The sequence below is a fragment of the Jatropha curcas genome, chromosome 5 (genome assembly GCF_041381405.1).
Source record: "Jatropha curcas cultivar XTBG-Jc1 chromosome 5, XTBG_Jcur_1.0, whole genome shotgun sequence".
Taxonomy (NCBI): Eukaryota; Viridiplantae; Streptophyta; class Magnoliopsida; order Malpighiales; family Euphorbiaceae; genus Jatropha; species Jatropha curcas.
The window spans coordinates 689,917-710,874 of NC_143155.1; the positions used below are offsets into that span (position 1 = coordinate 689,917).

A 20,958-nucleotide genomic window follows, 5' to 3' on the forward strand; every position below is an offset into this window, starting at 1 on the left:
GATGAACTTTTACGCTCTGCAGCTAGGAAACGAATATGAAAGAAAAGTCTAATCAATCTAACTTATAGCATACCATAGGCTTGGCTAAAACAAGCCTAACAGTTGGTACAGTCTAATCAATCTAACTTATATAGCATACCATAGGTTTGGCTAAAAGTTAGTATACAATACAATCTAATTTTCTGTATATGCTATATGATTTATGTGAATTTTGCCATTCACAAACATTTGAGATAAGATGTGAATAACGTTTTCGTTTCTTTCTTATATTCAATGATTTGCATCTAATATTGTTTCTGTTTCTTTTAGTTATTAATGTTTGAATCAACCTGACCAAACATTGTTCATCCTTTTCGTGGGGCGATTGATCACTTGTATATAAAGATGAATGGCCAAATGCATAGATTTGCTCCTAAAATTTACGAGATTTGCCGTGTGGCTCATAACATAACCATACACTTTCACATTTCAATAATAACTATATCCCTAGTCAAAATAAAATGTAAAAGTGCAGAGTTATGATTGAACTCTTACAAAATTATTTCTTTTTTACGAAGAGCATAATTATTACCGAAATGAGAAATTACAGGGTCATGATAGGTCCCCGTAAATTTGAGAGCACCACAAGGCAAATCGCGTAAACTCCAAGGGCAAATTTATGCATTGTCGTAATGAAGGCACTGCACATACCACATTGGCACATAACAATACCAATTTCTAAGAACCTGATGTAACCACCTACTCGAAATCTCACTTATCATATTCCATTGAAATACACAATTAATCAATTGAAGTTGTTGCACTAGTATAGTAGCTAGAGCCATTTAATCAAAATATTGGAAAGTAATGGACTTTGAGCTATCAATTTAATCGTACTCGGTAACTCTATCAAAGGAATCCGGCAGATTCAATTGCACATTCTTCAACATGCTTCATTTTTCTCAAAAATCAAATAGTAGAATCCGGAAGCACACATCAAAGCCAAAAAGAAGCTTAAGACCTTTACATAAGAACACAAAGTTGCTCAATATACCAGGATATCTACTTTTGATGCCTCAAGGAATGCAATGGAGATCCCAAAAAATGTGTGAACGAAAACAAAGATCAGGTCAGCCTCCAATCTTCACCAGCATAAACTGCTTGCTCACCGAGTTCTTCCTCAATACGAAGCAACTGCAAGAAAGTTCAGACTATTAGATTCAATATCTGCCGTGCTCTCCTCTTTAATAGCGATAAACTTCATGCACTATAAATGGTTCTGGTTCATTTTTGAGATGCATTTAATTGAACATTTACGCTGTATTGGATAAAAGAGTAGGGTAGGAAAAGAAAAGGAATACAAAAACCACAAGTTCATGAGAAAATTTAATTTCCTTCCCTTGTTTGGAAATGGATTCATAAGCTTGGGAAGAAAGGAAGGGAAAACCTTTTTTCAAAAAAAAAAATTCTTAAGTTTGAGAAAATGAGGAAAAATAAGATAATTAAAATAAAACTTACTATTATACCCCTCAATTTATAAAAATAACAAACTTTTATAGATGAGATACATATATAAAATGCAAAAAATATTTATGAAACCATGGAACACTTCATAAATAGGAATATAAACTTGGCATAAATTATCAACCATGCCGATTTTTGAAGATAAAGAAAATTCAAAGTTACAAACCAAAAACCAAAAAAAAGATTTGAGCAAATTGGATAGCTTCAAGGACAGAAATGTCGAGTCATATAAAAACTTATTAAAAGGCTCAATTCCCGAGCTTTTCTTTCCAAATCTGAGATTTTTATGGGGGGGCCCAGCTGGCTATCCTAAGCTTATTCACTCTGTTTTCTCCAGGTCTTCCAAACAAGGGAAGCATGATTCCTCACCCTTCTTTCATTCACCAGCCTTTGCCTCCTTTCACAGACAGGCTGTTATATTTTATTAGCAAATGGGCAATTTGTTGTTACAAATGCCTGTCAAAACTAGTTTGGTGGGGGGAGCTCAAGAATAGTAACAGATGCGATTTCCCTGCTCTAATGTCTTGGGCTAGCACCATATTTCAATAATAATGCATGTACAGGATTAGAAACTTGGACTGAAGTTATTTGCTAATGCCCATTTGTACCACACTACTTCTCTGATACACCACACCCCCCCCCCCCCCCCCCAAAAAAAAAAAAAAAAAAAAAAAGGAAAGAAAGAGAAGAAAAGACAAAAGCCCACTTCGGAAGGCTAACATGAATGAAGAAGAGGAATATACCTGCACTTTGGCATTCTTGTTTTTGCATTACAATACACAAGCACCAACTAAATTCCTACCTTGGAACAAGCATGATGTATGAAATTTAGGCTCCACTTAACATAGTATCATATTAGAATTATTATATGAGATGTTAAGCCGTTCTGAGATCAATCTTAAAGGTGATGATAAGTAGAAATCAGTTACCCACATACTAGACAGTATGGTGAAACAGTTCAAATAAATTATGGTGGATATAATGTACTAATGGCCTCAATACCAAATATCGACAAGTTCATCCACCAAATACAAAATGAAAAGTGTGAATGAGAAGTGAACCTGGTTATATTTTGCTAGTCGCTCTCCTCTGCATGGAGCACCTGCTTTGATCTGACCAGTGGCCAGCCCAACAGATAAATCAGCTATGAAAGAATCATCTGTTTCCCCAGATCTATGAGAAGCCACTACTCCCCAGTGGGCATCCTTTGCCAGTTTCACTACTTCCAAGGCCTCTGTTACTGTCCCAATCTGGTTTATCTGAATTTAAAACGAAGAAAGTAGATTGTCAGTTGGAGAATTCTGGACCATGCAATTTGCAAATCTGTTTCATGCTATTATCCTCAGCACAAAAGAATTCTTTATTTAGGCATAATCAATTGCTCTTACTTCCATTTTGAAGCTTTCATTATAATTCAGCATAAAATACAGAAATCCCTAATTTTTAACAAATCAAAAGGGATCCAAAATTCAAAGCTAAAATTGAAGCATTTTTTGGTAGGTTTTAGGACCCCATTGACCGCTGCATAATATTTTATTGTCAAAAACAGCTTAATTGAAGGGCTAAGCGGGCCCAATGCTCTAAAGGTTAGCTGCATACCTTGAGGAGAAGAGCATTACAAGTGGACTCATTGATTGCTCTCTCAATACGTTTTGGATTTGACATTAATAAGCGATCCCCTACCACCTGCAAACCATTCTCCCTCAATTCACATTTGAGCATATGCTTATAAACCCTAAAAATTTCTGAGTGCTTGTAACTGATTGATGTTCAGAGCAACCTGACAGAGTCCAAGGCTTGAGAAATACTTGATATGTTCCCAATCCTCCTTGTCAAATGGATCTTCAATTGAAACAATTGGGTACTCTAAGATACCAAAAAGAGATTCATTAAGTTCATTAGAACTCTAAGATACCAAAAAGAGATCCATTAAGTTCATTAGAAAAAAAAGAAAGCCAACAGAAAGATCAAAGAATGCAAAACAGAGTCATATACCGTTACATAGTTCTTTGTACATCTCAATCATATCATCTCCTGACTTGAAATTTTGCCCTGACCTATTAGGAGATTTGAAGTCCAAATCATACTTGGTACCTATACTTATGGGTAGAGGGACATGAGCTATTAGTGAGCATTATTTGTGCACAAAGGAAAATCCAGCTGATAATTGTGCAGAAACAATAGCCAAGCAACAGAGACGGAAAAGGTAGTAGTTTCAGAGCCTTAAACAATTTTTTCATATCAAATTCACATCTGAATAACAATGGTTATTGAACAACCAAAAATGTCAAGCATACATATTAAGAATGACAGCTGAGACATTTTAGTTCCCATTTATGCTACGATTGCTGCAAGATCATTTTAAATGGGGGAACTGATTACCTATACAGAAAGCAGTAGCAGCAACATCAATTGCTATCTTTATTCTATCGCTATACCCTGTTCTGTTGATGGCCTCTTTAACAAGATCCAAGCCTTCTTGAACACTGCGAATGAGACAGCATATAATAAAATTAAAAAAGAAAGAAGAAAAATTGATTATTGAAGAAATAATAATCCTCTTTCAAGGCCAGAAGTGAGAACAGCTGATTGTAACTACTCTGAAGACAAGGTATAGTCACTTTCTGAGATTTATGAATGCAGCATGCTCTTTTCTTAAAAATAATTTTTAAGAAATGTTTTATGCACAAATATGCTTTTACTGAAGACACTTCCTTTTTCCATCATTCTTATGCTAAGAAATTAAATTTTGGGGGGCTAAGTTGAAAATAGGACCATCAAGACTGGTGTAAGAAATGCTTGCCTGGAGATGTTTGGAGCAAAACCACCATCTTCGCCAACATTACATCCAAGTTCACCATACTTTTCTGTAATAACAGCCTGTCCTATTTAATAACAGAAATAACAATCAATGGATGAGTGGAAATGAAAGAAAAATAAAATCAATATTCTCATTAACAGACAAGCTCATCGAGTACCTCACAGAATAATCATATTTATCCACTATTAAGACAATGAAGGAAAGAATATCAGCATCAAGCTTACTATTAGGTTGACTATTTAAACAAAGTAACACCATGTATAAGGAAAAATTGTAGGTCAAAGTCATCTAACAATTGTAATCCCTGAAGGAACCTTCCTATTTATTTCTAAGATAATAACAAGTTTTCATTAATGTTCACCAAATATTCACATTTATACAGAATCCATGCAAGTGGAACAGAAGCATTAAGCCAAAAACACCCTTGCAATTGCAAAGGTCATAGGTGATTCTCTTGCTTATTAGAGAACATCCAGATGGTATGTCTCAAAACCAGCCATCAATATTGCCTTGATTGTTAATCGCTAATGTGACCACTTTTAAAGTCAAGGTTTAGTGATTTGGGGATGAAAGAAGCAAAACGGGAAAAAAAAAATCTCTATAAACATAAAATGACAGACATAAAACCAGACCATTGATATAAATAGAACCTGAAACAAAGCCAGGTAAAAGACCATAAGCTATTGACAACTAAAATTCCTAAGGCAATTAGTATCAAGTAAATAAATCACCTTTAAGTGATGATATGTCTCCGAGCCCATTTGCAGTGCCTCAGCAAACCTATTTGCACCAACTGGGAGAATCGTAATTTCCTGATAATATTTTAAATGAATTTTTTTAACTAAGTTGAAAATAAAAGTATGATAAAGTTTCAGATGCTAAGAATCTAAATTGCTATAGCGACAACAAGAATAACAGCAATTTTTATGAAGGGGCATGTTGATGTTATAATAGTGAAATATATAGTAGAATTCACATTACACTTGACCCTTTTTTTTTTTTAAGCATCTAGGAAAAAATGAGTGAATCAAATCTGTGCCAATGATCTAAGTGCTGGAATTATTATTTTATCGATATATATATATATATATATATATGACAAAAGCATGTCTTCTGCATTATCCCCATGCATTATATGAGAGGCTAGATTATGAAAGAGCTTCAAGTTTCTGCCATACCTAGTCTGCTCAATACAAAGACAAATTATTTTTAGGACAGATTTGACAAAACAAGTTACAGGAATATTCCTAAACTTACCATGTGATAGTGATGAGAAAACACATATTCATAATGAACTATAAGAAAAAACTATTAGACACTACTAGATTAAATTCATGTAGGCATATAAATGGATTCTTAAAGCAATTCTCTGGAGCATACATATGAAAACGGATTCTTATGACTATAAACTAATTTATCCCTTTCCAAAATGCAGAAAGAAACAAAAAAGTTAATTACAAACTCAGTAAAATCTGTTATTCCAACGTCCATGTCTAATCAATCCTAATTGTGGCAACTCCCAAATCTAAAAAGGCAATTTCCAAACAAGATTTCCATTTAGAGCCATTAATAATAACTTGCTGTGGAGGTGGCATGCGCTTACTGAGAATTGTTTAAACAACAACAAATGGTTGAGTGCATGTATTTGCGGATTAACTTAGAATGGAGCATGCCTGAATTGCTAGATTATTCCCAGCATGTTTACCACCACTTATGACGGTGAAGGAAGGGACAGGAAGAGTCAGGCTGGTTTTGCCGGAAAGATCAGCAATGTGTTTGTAAAGTGGAACCTGATATTTACACAAAAAGTTCAAATTAAGCGCAGATATTTCTACTGTCTAAATTGCATCAAACAATTGAGTGTCCAAGATGAGAAAGAATTAATTCTTGCCTCCTTTTCAGCAGCTCCAGCTTTGCACGCAGCAATTGATACAGCTAAAATAGCATTTGCTCCAAGATCACCCTGAGATTGACTTCACGTAAGAAATGGAATGCCTCAAATGATATAAGCAATGCAGGAAGTGGAGTACAGTCACTTTAGCAATGCAATTGTAAAACACAAAACTAAGGTAGCATCTTCAACGATAACAATGTCAAATTGCCAATACACAGGCCATCAGAAAATCTATATGCAGTTCTGGAGAGTAGAATATCTCAGAAAGTTGCACAAGATTAAGCAATTATGAAACAAGCATACAACAAAACCACTAATAAGAATACCAAAATAGGTATGCTGATAGAATATTGCCCATTATCAATTTGCACAAGGCATAGAGTGATTTCAGATTCTATTATGCAGATACCTACCTCAAAAGCTAGCCTAAATGGAACAAAAAGATGATTATAGATTATACCAGAATGATTAGATTGAGATGATTAACAGAAGTATGAATCACAAGGATTGATCCTTTATTGAACTATCATCCCATGCATCAATGACCTCAAGGTTGTTTGGATACTAGAACTCTCATGCTTTGCTAATGAGGAATAACCTTCAAATAAAATATTCATCAAAACAAAATTAAACAAGTATCTAGTCAACCTCGAATCACAGTATTTTGGGCTTGCACACCTCTCCTGTCTACTAAAAGCTTAAAGTGCAATCTTCACAGATAAACATGACAAACCAAAACACACACAGGGCTTGAAGTTTTATTGATAAATTAATTGCAGCAAAAATGGGGAGAACAATTACCTTCTTTTCAGTTTTATCTAAGTCAATCATTGCCTGATCAATCTGAGATTGAAGTGTTGGATCCATCCCAACTAATGCTTCAGAGATTTTCTCATTAATATTCTTAACAGCTCTTGTCACACCATTCCCAAGATATGTTCCCTTGTCCCCATCACGCAGTTCAACAGCTTCATACCTATAACTCATAATAGCAGTAATTTACCAAAAATCCATAACGATTTCTCCTATTGTATGTTCCATTATCTAATTTCACTGCCACAAACTATTGAAACATGCAAAAAGAAATCAATTACTACATTTCCCTATTCCTAAACTAAATGATCTAATTGTGAGATAAAAAATGTTAGATTCTAGAAATTAAAAACCTCGAATTCTAAAGTTGAACTAAAAGAGAAGAAATTACACTTACATGCCAGTAACATCCCCGCTAGGAGCAGAAGCACGAAACATGCCTTTGTTAGTATACAAGTCAACTTCAACAGTTGGAATCCCTCTGCTATCAAGGATCTGTCTAGCTCGTATCTTCGTTATAACAGAAGGAACCGCTTTTCTCATGTGATTAGACTGAAAGATTAATTGAGGCATCAGAGTAAGTTCTCTGTTTGGTTCCCGAGGAAAAAAAAAGACGCATAAAACAAAACGATAGAGAAAGAGAGAAAGAAAAATACGATGAAGAGAACGGGATCGGGAGTTTTGGCCCTAACGGCGGCATTGACGGCCTCCTCGATTTTCCGAGAAAGCATGTGCCTGTCTAGATACTCCTGCACTGACATTTCTCTATTCTTCTTATTCTTCTATTTCGGTTCTTTCTTCGGTGATCGAATTAGTACGGGGTACAAAGAGAAAAAGGAAGAGATTTGACGGGAAAATGTTGGTGAAAGACAAATCTGAAACGATTTCTTTGAGAAAATTTTTGTTCTACTGAGGCAGTCTTGAAATTTTGAGCTCGGAGTTTAGGCGAGACCAAAGCCTGTAATTAATTTTGGTTCTGCGGCATCAAACGGCGTCGTTTAGGTTCAAGTCCTGCTACCAAAGCATATATATGCAGATTCTTTTTCTTTTTTCAGCATATGCAACCATGCATGACTCTTATGGCAAATGAAATTCTTTTTAACGCTAACAATATCAGATTTTATGATAATTCCAAAATTTAAACCTCTAACCTTGTAAATTTTTATGCGCTCAGTCAAGTAACTTTCAATGGTGATGATTCCAGATTTTAAACCTCCGATCTTATAAATTTTTATTATTTAGTTATATTAGTAAAGTATGATATTCTAAGAATTTCTTTCAATTAAAATCAAGTAATGATGCTTACTTGTGAAGTTTTAATAATGTACAAATTGAAGATCAAATTAAATTGGTAAACTTGTTGCCACTATAGTTATTTAGATGAGCTGCCGTAGTTGCAAAACATATGCATAATCAAAGTTGATGCCTTCTGCAAGTATTGAAGTTTTGCTATGAGCAGAACAATGGTTTCCCAAGTCCAAGGTTAGAATTTGGAGATCATTGAAAACAGGTGCTTTACCATGCTAACCACTAATTACCTGATATCATATGGAAAAATTAATATTTTAACCTTGTATTTTGTCAAAATACATTACTCTGTACTCTCATTTTTGAAATACATAATTTTGTCCCCTATTTTTTGCCTTATCCTTCTGCCAATATTTTTATACTTTCAAATGCATGAACATATTAGTTAAGTTTAACAAAATGTAAAGACAAAATATATAAGGATATCAGTTTATATTTATAAAATACGAAGACAAAATACTAATTTTTTAGTAGAGAAAATACAAGAAATTAACATAAACAGTGTAATGGAAGCAAAGAATAAGGAAAAAACTATGTATTTCTAAAATTAGGACAAGGTTATATATTATGGTAAAATACAAGGATAAAATCGTAAAATTTTCCCTATTACATAATCTGCAGTTCAAAACAAATACAAGACAGAGACAGTGTGATTACAGTATCAGAATAAGTACAATCATACTACAACAAAAGCACTAGATGAGCCAGTAAAATGGCGGATCGAACCCAGAAGGCTCTTTGCAGCACCAAAATGTCTTATTCTGTAGACACCAGGAGTAGCAGACTGAGGGATCCTCCACTCCATTGTTGCCTGACTGCGTGCACTTAGTCTTGAAGGTCTCGACCATTTAAACCGGAGGCAGAAATCATCATCGTCATAAGCAGGTACCCATGTATCCTTTCCCTCAAGGATCTCCACAAGGGCAAATGTACCTTCAGTCATGAGGTCATTCCTGGGGCATGCTGACCAGAAAACAACCGTCACCGTGTCACCTCTCTTGAAGGTAGAATTCTTTGGAACATCAGAGCTGCAATCACCAAAATTTACACCAGGAGGGGTTGCATCCAGCACAACTGGTGTAAGTAAGCTTAGTTGCCTATTTAGGAGATCAGGGGGTTGTGGACCAGGCTGCAAAGTTTGACCACTGATAAGGCTGCTTGCGAGCTTCGTGAACTCCTGGATATATGCACTAAGTGTGTGTGGACCAAATAGAGTGGATGCACCCTGAGAAACGTCTCATGTTTATGAGAATAAGAACTTAATAGAGCTAAAAGTAGAAGCAATAAAACAAAAGTCATCACTGCCGAGTTAAGGCTCACAATTATCCCCATCATAATCCATTGCAAAGCTGCATGGAGCAGCATGCGTTCACACCATGCAGTGCCAAATTTTAAGGTTGGCATTCGACAGTCTCCAAAAACTTCCATTACAGAACCAGCAGGAAAGCTAGTTTGGTTATGAGACATTTTCCTATGCGAGTAACCTAACCAGTCATAAAATTTTAAATGCCGAGTCGTTTTTGTGAGTTCATGCAGTTTGGTGTACCATACCTGAAGTATAAAATCAAATTTACCCAATTTTCTCATTTACTATGAACTTTCATATGTTTCTGCATTATTTAAAATATTTATTTACCAAACTAGCTTGGGGTTATGGCTTGGTTAAGTAATTTAGTATCCAAAGCATTTACTTACTTCATATCTCTGCACTTCATACTCCTCGAATGTGGTAACATACTGTGAGTATGTATTAGTCAATCCAGCTATAACAACATGAATGTTGTTATTAAATTCTTTGTTTCCACTTGTGAGCACTGCCTTCACAGCATCTCGAAGACGCCTCCCAGCCATAGTAGAAAATTCTGTTCAAAGATATGTACAATTCATGAACTAAGAGAAACATATTGACTGAGCAAACAAAATCTATCAACTTGAAAGCAATTTCATCAGAACATTAATATCCACCAGTTAATTCCCTCCAAGTCAAAACAGATTAAACAGAACATTATCTTTTAATTTTAGTTTAAATGTTATTGCAAATATCGGTTCATTGGTTGGACTGCTGATAGAGTTGAGAGCCTAAACCTGGTGTGTTCAGCCCCAGTTTGCCTGGCTAGGGCATGTCTGGATTCAGCATGAAAGCTGGAGAATCCTGATATAATATTCAACTGACATATATTCTACAATATCTAATGCTTGTGCTGTCAATAGATAATTATGCAGTCAAATTTGGTTTCCAACAAAAATGTCTTGTATTCAGCCCATCATAAACGGATATATTCCAGTTAAATGGACAAGTTATGTTTCACCAGTGAGAAGGACATTTCTTCATGGCACAAAAGGGAATGTGCTCAGGTTGACCTCTTGTGCATCCCAGTCTGTCAAAGACTAAACTCCTCTAGTTAGTGAAAACAAGTGATTTTGTTTTCCAATCTATGATTATCAAACATTAATAGTTTCTGATCGCATGCGAATTGAGAGGTTAGTTTCTTTACAACGATGAAACTATTAATCTACTAATGATGGCATTAAACCTGCTGGCAAAGAGAGAATAAGGAAGCTCATACCTCCTGGAACACTAAGAATGACTAGCTGGCCCAACCTGAGGATCTGGATTGGAAGTATTGAGGGCTGCATAATTCATGACCAAACAAATTGCTCTTAGAAAGTCTGAAAGTTTCTATAGGTTAACATCAAAAAGACTGAATGTTGGTAGCTAAAACCACAATACCAGTTACCAAAAGAGTATCACTAGTAGAAAGCTAGTTATCTTGAGTTTATAATGGCCAAAATTTGGGAGAGGATACAATGTGATTGTGTTTCGAAAATTGTATTACTGACACACAAAACTTGTATGAGCAAGAAACTTACTGCCCAATCATATGGTTCCTTCATTTCACCGGTATCAAGTAAGATGGGCTTTGGATGCTGACAATCAACCTGTTCCTTGCCTGGTGTTTTCAAGAAGTTACGAACCAACCTCCAGAAGGCATTTCCCTGATAAATAATAGCATACCAAAGTCAATCATGCAAAACTTTAGACACTGATACATGAGATAAAGAGAATAGGAAAATTTGATAAACATTAAGACAACAGCAGCCAATTACCTTGTCATCTCCTTGCTTAAAATCAAAAGCACCAGGCCCATCTGTTGTTCCTGCAGCAAACGCAAACCCCATTGCAGCAGGACAAGTTTTCACTGCCTCAGAAACTCCCCCTGGTTTAGGAAGTGTCACTTCAAGCTGGGAGAAGTCTAGGTAAGTGTGACGAAAGTCAACCTTCCCATTCAGTTCCTCAGATGCTTTGTTAAAAAGTTCCACAGCTTTTCTGAATTGCCTCTCCCCAATAATACGTGTACTTTCAAACTCATCAGGATAACTGTCAGGTTAAGGTACAATTTAGTATTGTAACAGGTTAAAGCAACTTGTCCATCAAAAGCACCAGAAAGCAGATGATTAAATACCCTGGTCCTCGGCCATAGCATAACTCATTCTTCCCACCACAGGTACTGTGATTGAAGTCACAAGGTAGCCCAGTGTCTATACAAAAGGCTCCAAGCACATTGGGGCTAACATCACCACAGTTGGATTGACAAAATGCAGATACAAATCCAGGTTTTTCAGCCTGCCTAAGAATACTTCTGACACGTCTTGCAACACTCAGAATTTTGGTTGCTGGCCTGCCAGGAGGAGACTGGAAGGATGCAGCAAGCTCTAGGAGCTCATGGTCTACAAAGGGACATATGTCAACAAGTAAATGCAAGGACGTACTTCTCTCTCTCAAAACATATCTCAATGAGTGATAGAGTTTAGAGTTGGAGCTATAGCAAATAATTCAAATCCTTCAAATTCGCTCCTACAGTTGTTAAACTAGAAAGTATGCAGACATGATTACAGGACATGAATTGCAATACCTTAATCAAGATGGAAACATAGTGACTTACGATTATTACGTAGATGTGGAATTATATTTGAGACTCTTCTAGGGAGTCCATCGGCTATAGTTTCGTCAGAATATGGGCTTCCAACACTCTTCTTGTCAAACCAGTCCTCCATAAATCGTGCAGCAGCACCCTTGTTATCTCCACTAATCAAAGAGTTTGTACGACTCATGGAAGTTCCATGAGTAGCAAACCAATTGAAGCTACCCACTGGACCCCACTCATCATCAACAAACTTTAAAAGAGTCATTTCTTTGTCAACATCATATTTGTATTTGTTACGCTCCTCTGTAGGATTATTAAGATATGCACTTGGACTGCGATTTACACCAGCATCTAAAAGCTCTCCTGTCAATATTCAGGAAAAACCAAAACCTTTATGAGATTATTTACAACCATAATCTGATCCCTACCAGACCAAATCTAAAAAGAAAAAAAGTTGCCACATTATTACATGAAAGCTCTGGCTACTGTTCAACAAAGAAGAATAAGGAAAGCAAAACACAAGAAAGAGGAAGCAAGGAATTACAACCTTCTGCATAGGAACATATATTCAAGGTGCAAAGGGAACATGGTACAATGACAAAGGCAACAATAGGAGAAGATCAACAATTGTTTCTGTAATTAGAGGAAAATATTATTGTTCATATATTTCATCAATAGGGAGACAAATATATATACAAACTAATTAGGATCTAACTACTCCATATACAACTAGTATTCTAACGTTCCTTAACAGTTTCAAATCCAGTGTTGAGAAAATAGCTTTGAATATTTAGAGAATTGAGTCAACCTTAGTTGAAGGTTATCAATTTTCTAGAAGTGAAAAAAAAATTAAAGCCTTTTTTTATCTTTCCATATAACTGGCCTACGGTTTATACCTTATGCAACAGTTGGCAGATCAGTCCAATCTCAGAACAGAAAGGGACATGGATGCATAATATGATGTATGTGCAGTATATTGTGTATCACTGGCATGACATCATTTGAAAGAAAAAGCTCTTAAAGCTCAACAAACTAGATCTTTGATTTCAAAAAGAAAAATGCATTAAAATCAATGAGTTCATACACTTGAAAAATTGATGCAAATTCCAGAAAACTAATTCACACACCACGAGAGCACTTCTTTTCTGCCCTTTTATTATGAACATTCTTTTCATCCATTGGGAAAAAAAATGCAATCATAAATCAGAAAATGGTAATATTTGACCTTTTTTACACACAACAGAATAGTACAGCAGTAGAAAAAGCTTTCTTGCTTACCCTTATTCACAAAAATTGATCCGGGACGAAGATTCTCATGAGCTTGTATTATGCTCTTCTCAATGCCATCTACAAGAACATCAAATGATTGACGCACAAATCCAAGAGATGTTACAATATACACAACGTACTGCAGATATCCCCCTGGACCAGCATGGGTGTGAATACCACTAATAGCAACATTCTTTTCAGTATAGAGATCCCCATACCTGCCATATTATTCACATAACGTCACTTTCCAAGAATGGGTTTACAAAGCAGATAACAGAACACACTTCCCTATTAAATCAATCTTCCATATAAAAAATGCTGTGAAATTTTGCTTCAAAATGAAAGTCCTTTACTCTTTCAAACAAACTTTATTCTTGTATACACTGAAAGATTACAACACAAGTTATTCCACAATATGCGTAAATGAGAATTACCTTGCCTTCAACCTCTCCATTACTTTAATAACCACAAGCTGTGAGGCCATACAAGCATCCAGATTCACAAATACTACCCGGTTCCCCTGTGGCTCCGCCACGATAAAAGATCGAGCCCGCAACCTAAAGTGAACTCCAGAAGCAATCTGCTCTATGTTAGCATATCCCATCATATTAACATCAGCAGCAGGTCCTGTAATATCATAGCTTCCAAGTCCAACCAAATACTTGGAATCAGAAAATACTACTCCACTATTCACCAGCAACAGGACTAGAGAGACCCACAACCAACAAACAACATTAAATGGCGAAAACAACTCCATCTCCACTCCACAAACAAGAAACAACAGATAACTGCTCAATCCATTCTTCTCATTTCCCTGAAACAAAAACAGACAACTACCCGATTAAATAAAACTATTATCCATAACAAAACAAATCACACACAATAACTAGCTCAATTCTCATTTCACCATATCCTAACTCAATCGAACTGGATGTATAATAAATAACCATATTCTAACTCAGGGAAGCTTAATGAATCATAAATTTGAATTGGGTATACATGAACATAGAAAATGAGATTGAGAAGCAAGAAAAATTCGCACCTGAGAGACCAAATGGAATCAATGTATTTTTCTTCTCAACTTTATGAATAGAAACAGAATTTTGAAAGGCTGTGTGTCTGATGAAATCAAAACAGAACTGATGATTATAAAGAGAGAGAGAGAGAGATAAAAATGGTTATTGCAAGAGAAAGAGTGACAGAGAGGCTACCTACGGTTCTTAAAAGAGTCAAAGAGAAAAAATGTGAATTTAGTTGGGTTGCTGAGAAAGGAAGACGGCTACGACTTTTTGGGTTTAATTTAATTTAAAATATTATTTACATGTCGTTTCATTGATCCCGAAATTATGTTTTAATGAGTATTAATTATAGAAAATTATCCTAAATTATTTCCAACCAAGGCAAAAGCTGTAGTATTGTATTGTGTTTTATGTAGTACTAATGAAAAACATAATCATGCGATAAACATGTTCACGTTTTCCTTTCTAACGTACGTTTTCCTTTCTAACGTGAGCTGTCTTGAATTTACAATTTAGAATAAAAAAATAAAAATTCGAATTTATAATTCATATGCTATTTGCTATATTTTTAAAAATTATAATTCACAAGCAATCACAAACTGATATTAGAGGATTTTTTTGAAGCACATTATTTTTTTTTTTTATGAATAAAGGATTAGATTAAAAGGAAATACAATAATTAAATCCACATTTTCAAGAATCATTTAATTTACTTTTGCATAATAAGAATATAAATGTGAAATCAATCTAGCTAATCCTATGCAAATTTAGTAATTTATCATTTTTGTATATAGCATGTACGCTAATGTTGAATGTCACACTATTTTAAGTATTTTATTAATTAATATAATTCAAATAATTTATATACATTAAATACCATGTGATTAAATAATTAATTTCATCAAGATATACTTTGTCTTATTAAGATCAAAGTCAAAATTTACCATCGTACTTGTTCACATTCAACACTGCATGCAAGTGATCAAAATTATATTCAAATAATTTACCAGAAAAAAAGAAAATCCAAAGTATATTTTAGTAATCTTATTCTGCATTTTTTCTTCAACATAAACACTCAATTTGAGCTGTATAAAATGAAGTTTGTCCATTGTTTTGTCTTTGTTTCTTTCAGACAACAGAAGCTTGGCTTAATTCCAAGAATGTACAAGGTAGAAGAAACGTCAAGGAAATTGTTGTGGGCCAATGTGCAAAAACGCGTTGATCACAGAAAAAGAGAAGATAACAAGTTGTAATTTAATCTGTTCCAAGATCGCAGAAAGAATTTTACTGTGAACTTTTTATGACAAGCAGTATCAGACAATGACGATCATATCCACCATTTCCAAATCGTCAAGGCGACGATGCGTTGAGTGTTGATATTTGACAACAAGGCCTTTCACTTTCAACCTTAAATTTGTATATATCTATGTAGTTGAATTAATACCAGGTCTTTTCAAACTAAAACAGAACTGAGTTCTAATACTGTTTACTTTAAATCTTTGAAAAAGAACAGGGAGAAGGAAACACGAGAGGCTTGTCGTTGTTATAGACTCTGAAGTTTATGAGTTTTGAGGGATCTTTGAGCTTATTTTAATTGTACGAATTAGTCGTTTAAAGAACTGAAATTTAACCAGCATATAAGTAATTCAAGCAAACTAACATTGTCGTTTAAAGAACTGAGGCGTAAAATGAATAAACTTATATATAAACAACAAAAAGCAAAGTTTTACTAAAATATATAGATCAAAGTAGGCAAACTCATCACCAATACAATACTGAAACCCTCCATAACATAGTCGATTACAAAAAAACCATAAGTAAAAACACAAATTCTTACTTTACGACTAACAAATCCTGTAATACAGTAAACATGCCATTAGCATTCTTCTTTTATCTTTTTCTGGAGAAAGGTCTCAGTTAGAGCAGATTCAGACATAAAAGAAGCTACCAGTAGTCGAGAAGCCTGCAATACCAAACAAGTTCCCAGATCACAGAAAGAAAAATACTAGTATATAGTAATTATAGGTAACTAAAGTTGCAACCTTGCTGTTAAAAATAGGGCAGGGGTGTCACTCACCTCCTCATTCCCGACATGGACATTCAGCTCTTCAATGTCATTGAAAGGTATATTCAATTTGTTTAAAACAGACAGACCCGAAATTGGGGATATGGGTGTTACAATCAGATCATCTGTTACTGTGAACATAGCAGGTCCCATCACAAATGCTCCGCCAGTTTTACCGCTCTTGTATGTTGATTTTGGATCCTTTACTCTTAAGGCAATGCTTGTATTGCTAGTAGGTTTATCCAAATAAATCACAACAGACCACCCACTATTCATTTTGAAGTAGCAGAGCGGTTGGGCAACTTCCTTCACCCCTAGAAGCTGGTTCTCATAGCCACAATCAGGAGCAATCTTGGGACTAAGTAAAATCTCTTTATGGCCATTTGTTTTGAAGTATTTCTCACTATCAAGATCCATAATACTTTTATATAAATAGTCTATGCACCCTTTTGAATGAGCACCATTCATTTCTTTCATTATAAACCCAAGAGGAATGGTAAGGAAACTAAAGAGTAAATCAACAAAATCATCACCAACTTCTGCATAGCACACCCTTTTCTTGGATTTGCTGAGAAATAGCCTTGCACACATCTTCACATTTTCTTTTCGTGCATTTTCCCTAATAAGTTGGTGCTTAATTATTGAACTCGCTTGAAAAGTTTTCTTGCTAAAATCAGGTAATTCTTTAGGCCTCAAGAAAGTTTCTGTTAAAGGAAAGTTTGATACAAATAAGCTTTTCAGCAAATTCAAAACCTGAAAGAAAAAAACAAAGCCATGAATTGTTGTCAAACTAGTCAATCTTTAACAAATTAAATCATCAGTTCTATTAGTTACCTCATCGAATCCAATACTAAAGACTCTCTCCTCGGTGGAACTCATATCCATGATTCCAAGCTTGGAAATCAAAGAAAAGCTTGCAGCAGTTGACGAAGGTATCACCTGTAACTCGTCGCTTATTAAAAACCGAGTAAATTCTTTAGCAAAAGCTGTTCTATCTATTGAATCCTTTGATCCAATAGTATTTACTTCGATTGAAGAGTTCATGGCCCTTCCGCAATCACAATAGCTACCTGCGTACTGACTCAGTAACTTACACTTAGAGCTTATGCAACTGAAGTCCCCACAGTAAAAATAGGTTGCAGACTCCCTATCAATTTTCAGTTTCAAGTCCTTATACTGAGTTGCAGACCCATTTTTAGGGCGTAGCAGCATTGTCTTACATGCTTCAGTTCTGAAACGTTGGGCATCAAGTTTTTCAACACTTGCATACAAGTTGTTCATACAACCTATCGCTGTGATTGGTGGCCGATTATTTGTGAGCCTGACGATGGTTCCAATAGGCATTGTCAAAAAACTGAAGAGAACATCAGCGAAATCCTCATCAGATTCAGCAAATATCACTCTGTTGTTCGCCTTGTCAACTAATGCCTTTAACTTTATAGACATTTTTTGGTTCAGATATTATTAATCCACACAGTTTGGAATCTGCAATTAAAAAAACCACTATCATCAACAGATAAATCTCCTGCTAAAGCAAGTTTTTTCTTTTTGGAAGGAACATATATAGGTTTTAGAAAAGTTGCCCTAGATAACAAGTGCTCAAAATGCTAACTGGCAGCTCCTGATTAATTAATCGTAAAAGAAGTTCTTTTTAAAAAAAAACAAAAGAAATACGTATATGATTCGTGGAGAAAACTCACAGAAATAAAGTTCATCCCAATCCATAATATTAGAAAACAATGGCAAACAGAAAGACTAACAGAAAATACAACAAAAAAAAAAATCATTGGTTGGCCTTTTTGATCATTATTTAATGGTGTATAAGCTAAATAAGTTGAGATGTTATACCTCAAATTGGTATTCTTGAGTGTCAGAAATCCACTTACTGCAAGTTTTAAGCAGATACGTTCCAACAAGAGTAAAGAACTGTGTATATATAAACTTTTTATTGCCTACATTCAGAAGAAAGTGCAGATATATATATATATATATATATATATATATATATGTATGCCTGACTCGACTCTTGGAATCCTCTCATGTTGTATCCCAGCCGTTGATTTGAGAGAATCAACGGTATGAAGTCATCTTTGGAAATAGCACAATCGATGATATGAAAAGATTACGAGAGAGAATTGAAAATACTATCAAGCCATAAAAAATTTAGTTTGATACTATCAAGCCACGAATTATTAATCTTAAATTTAGTTTAAGAGGTAATTAATTTCCTAATACTAAGCCAATAGAATGGTAAGTATAGTAACCTTTTAATTATGCCTTGCAAATGAATTCATTGGAAGATGTGATTTGCGTGCTTGACAGAGATGCTTCTTCTCATTGGGTTAATGGGTTTGCTGCAAATTTGGGTGTGTGCTCTCTCTATCCCAACGGCGGAGCTGTGGGTTGTTCATGAAGAGTTGAACTTGGCTAAAAGATATGGTCTTGCTTCTCTTTTTCTGGAATGCAAAATTGAGTTTGTTGTGAGATTGATCAGAGGCGAAGTTTCTGTTCCTGTAAGTTTTCAACCGCTAGTGATTTCTATCAAGTATCTTCTCGAGGAGTTTGCTTTTGGTCTGGTTTCTCAAATTTATAGAGAAACGAATATGTGCGCATATTGGCTTGCTTGCTATGCGAGTAATCTTCCAATGGGTGTTAACGATCTTCTTGCTTGTCCCTCCTTGCTTCCTCGCGAAGTTATGGGAGTAGTCTACCATAGGCTTTATATCAAAGCTTTTGCCTTTTTTTTTCTACCAAAAAAAAAATATATATATTGCAAACATGTTATAACTCTCGTATGTCTTTTTTTTCTAACCACCCGTATTTGGATTCCTTTATTAGGAACCGAATCACCTAATTCGTAAGAGTGAGCATTCCATTAAGGTAACTCAATTTGGAACCAAGTGGTAAAAAAAGATACAACTCGAATTAAATTGGTTGGTTTAATTTTGAATTCTTTAAGTTTAATTTTGATGAGAATCTAGTATAAGCATATCTTTAAACTAGGACCAAACCATTAAAAAAACTTTCAACTTTGCTAAATCTAACTTTTTTCTTCACCCGAAACTTGTATATTACTTATATTAACATTCTAAATGCATCTACTTGATTTAATGGATAAAAAATTATTTTTATGGAGTCCACGATCTCTCTCATGGTCCGGTCAACATAAGAAATGAGTTAATCAAAAACACATCGTTTCAAACTTTTCCATAACCTACGTCAGCCAATCACAATTTTCGGTTATTATTCGATAGGAAAGAAGCAATTATTGTCTTTTTATTCTCCTAAACCATAACCCTCGATCAATTTTATCATTTAACCAACTTTCCTAAGCAAAATGAAAAGAAGAGAATTATACATAAAATTTCACTTTCATTTTCATAAAAATGACGAGATAAGGACCGACCTCCTTATGTTCCTTAGTAGCATCAACAAAAACTTTAAATTACAAAAAAATGGTGTTATCCTCTTGACAGTTATAGAGGCAACCATGGACCCCGGTGAAGCCAAACCTTCTTTTGCAAAGACATTTGATTACTTAATTAGGTTCTAAGACATTTCTTTATTCTTCCAAAGCTTATCTCTTATATTAATTTCAAGTTTTACTTGGTTGTTGATGAGATTGCCTAAATTGGAGTTTTTGGAAATTGGAGACTTTTCATTATATCGGCCAAATTGGATTTTTTTTTTTTTTTTTTTTGCTATTTAAAGTCTTATACTTCTCTAAAACAGTATTTATTTGTTAATTTATTTATTTGAAATAGTATGTTTTGGATTAAAATGATCACATGAGAAAGCGAAAATCCCAAAAAAAATTTTTTAATACATTAAATTTAAATTTGAGTGCTACTGTAATTAATGTTTAAGATGATACCTAAAAAGAAAGTTAGATTTAAGATATAATTAAAACAACCAACAAAGTTATTTATTTATTTTTTTTTTATGATTTGGTCTTTAACAATAAGGTTGAGCATACTTCACGTTGAGCTGACCAAATAGATCGAACCAAAATAACTTAGGTTCAGTTTGAGTTGATTTTTAACATGTGGAGTTTATTCAAGCACTTTTTTTTTTTTTAATCATGAAGCTAAAAAATATAGGCTTAAACTAAACCTAAAAATAAATAAAAAAAAACAACTGACTCCATAAAAATCAAATCAGTTCGGTTCTAAACACTATTTCAGCTTGATTCGGATTTCATCTTAAAAGTTCAGTTTGATTTGATTTACTTTAAAACGAATCAACGGTTCGCACAACCCTATTTAACAGCCCAAAAAGCCTGTTTACTTTGAATCTTTGAAAAAGAACAGGGAGAAGGAAACATGAGAGGCTTGTCGTTG

General features: G+C 34.6%; 3 protein-coding genes across 4 annotated transcripts; all 3 read right to left on the bottom strand.

Annotated features, from left to right (window-relative positions):
* Window positions 1-823: 823 nt before the first annotated feature.
* ENOC (cytosolic enolase) lies at window positions 824-8,010 on the bottom strand. Its single transcript, XM_012213042.4, has 13 exons — window positions 7,688-8,010; window positions 7,429-7,583; window positions 7,020-7,194; window positions 6,216-6,287; window positions 5,998-6,114; window positions 5,056-5,136; window positions 4,307-4,383; window positions 3,886-3,989; window positions 3,499-3,597; window positions 3,284-3,369; window positions 3,103-3,189; window positions 2,565-2,762; window positions 824-1,173 (listed from the first exon to the last, which is right to left on the bottom strand). Exons 1-13 carry the CDS (start codon window positions 7,790-7,792, stop codon window positions 1,105-1,107), a joined length of 1,425 nt encoding a protein of 474 aa, XP_012068432.1. The 5' UTR covers window positions 7,793-8,010; the 3' UTR covers window positions 824-1,104.
* Window positions 8,011-8,859: 849 nt separating this feature from the next.
* LOC105631056 (neutral ceramidase 1) lies at window positions 8,860-14,787 on the bottom strand. The gene is made up of 10 exons (XM_012213053.4): window positions 14,577-14,787; window positions 13,969-14,348; window positions 13,544-13,752; window positions 12,284-12,628; window positions 11,804-12,068; window positions 11,448-11,718; window positions 11,211-11,336; window positions 10,907-10,970; window positions 10,035-10,201; window positions 8,860-9,564 (listed from the first exon to the last, which is right to left on the bottom strand). The coding sequence occupies exons 2-10, from the start codon at window positions 14,289-14,291 to the stop codon at window positions 9,016-9,018; spliced, it is 2,319 nt and encodes a 772-aa protein (XP_012068443.1). The 5' UTR covers window positions 14,292-14,348; window positions 14,577-14,787; the 3' UTR covers window positions 8,860-9,015.
* Window positions 14,788-16,237: 1,450 nt separating this feature from the next.
* On the bottom strand, window positions 16,238-19,324 carry LOC105631085 (uncharacterized). 2 transcript variants are annotated; one of them, XM_089720949.1, is made up of 4 exons: window positions 18,883-19,324; window positions 17,453-18,103; window positions 16,631-17,371; window positions 16,238-16,516 (listed from the first exon to the last, which is right to left on the bottom strand). In XM_089720949.1, exons 2-4 carry the CDS (start codon window positions 18,062-18,064, stop codon window positions 16,430-16,432), a joined length of 1,440 nt encoding a protein of 479 aa, XP_089577075.1. In that variant the 5' UTR covers window positions 18,065-18,103; window positions 18,883-19,324; the 3' UTR covers window positions 16,238-16,429. The 2 variants fall into 2 exon arrangements, with proteins under 2 accessions (XP_089577075.1, XP_089577076.1); XM_089720950.1 differs by lacking the exon at window positions 18,883-19,324 and adding an exon at window positions 18,467-18,541.
* Window positions 19,325-20,958: the final 1,634 nt, after the last annotated feature.

Excerpts from the sequence above, each read along its gene's own strand:
- ENOC (XM_012213042.4), bottom strand. The coding sequence starts at position 7,792 with ATGTCAGTGCAGGAGTATCTAGACAGGCACATGCTTTCTCGGAAAATC. Across the intron at positions 7,584-7,687 it reads CCGATCCCGTTCTCTTCATC|TCTAATCACATGAGAAAAGC; the intron begins GTATTTTTCTTT and ends TTAATCTTTCAG. Across the intron at positions 4,384-5,055 it reads AGACATATCATCACTTAAAG|GCTGTTATTACAGAAAAGTA; the intron begins GTGATTTATTTA and ends TAAATAGGACAG.
- LOC105631056 (XM_012213053.4), bottom strand. The coding sequence starts at position 14,291 with ATGGAGTTGTTTTCGCCATTTAATGTTGTTTGTTGGTTGTGGGTCTCT. Across the intron at positions 10,971-11,210 it reads AGGAACCATATGATTGGGCA|CCCTCAATACTTCCAATCCA; the intron begins GTAAGTTTCTTG and ends TGAATTATGCAG. Across the intron at positions 10,202-10,906 it reads CATTCTTAGTGTTCCAGGAG|AATTTTCTACTATGGCTGGG; the intron begins GTATGAGCTTCC and ends ATCTTTGAACAG.
- LOC105631085 (XM_089720949.1), bottom strand. The coding sequence starts at position 18,064 with ATGTCTATAAAGTTAAAGGCATTAGTTGACAAGGCGAACAACAGAGTG. Across the intron at positions 17,372-17,452 it reads TTAGTATTGGATTCGATGAG|GTTTTGAATTTGCTGAAAAG; the intron begins GTAACTAATAGA and ends TTTTTCTTTCAG. Across the intron at positions 16,517-16,630 it reads TCCATGTCGGGAATGAGGAG|GCTTCTCGACTACTGGTAGC; the intron begins GTGAGTGACACC and ends TTGGTATTGCAG.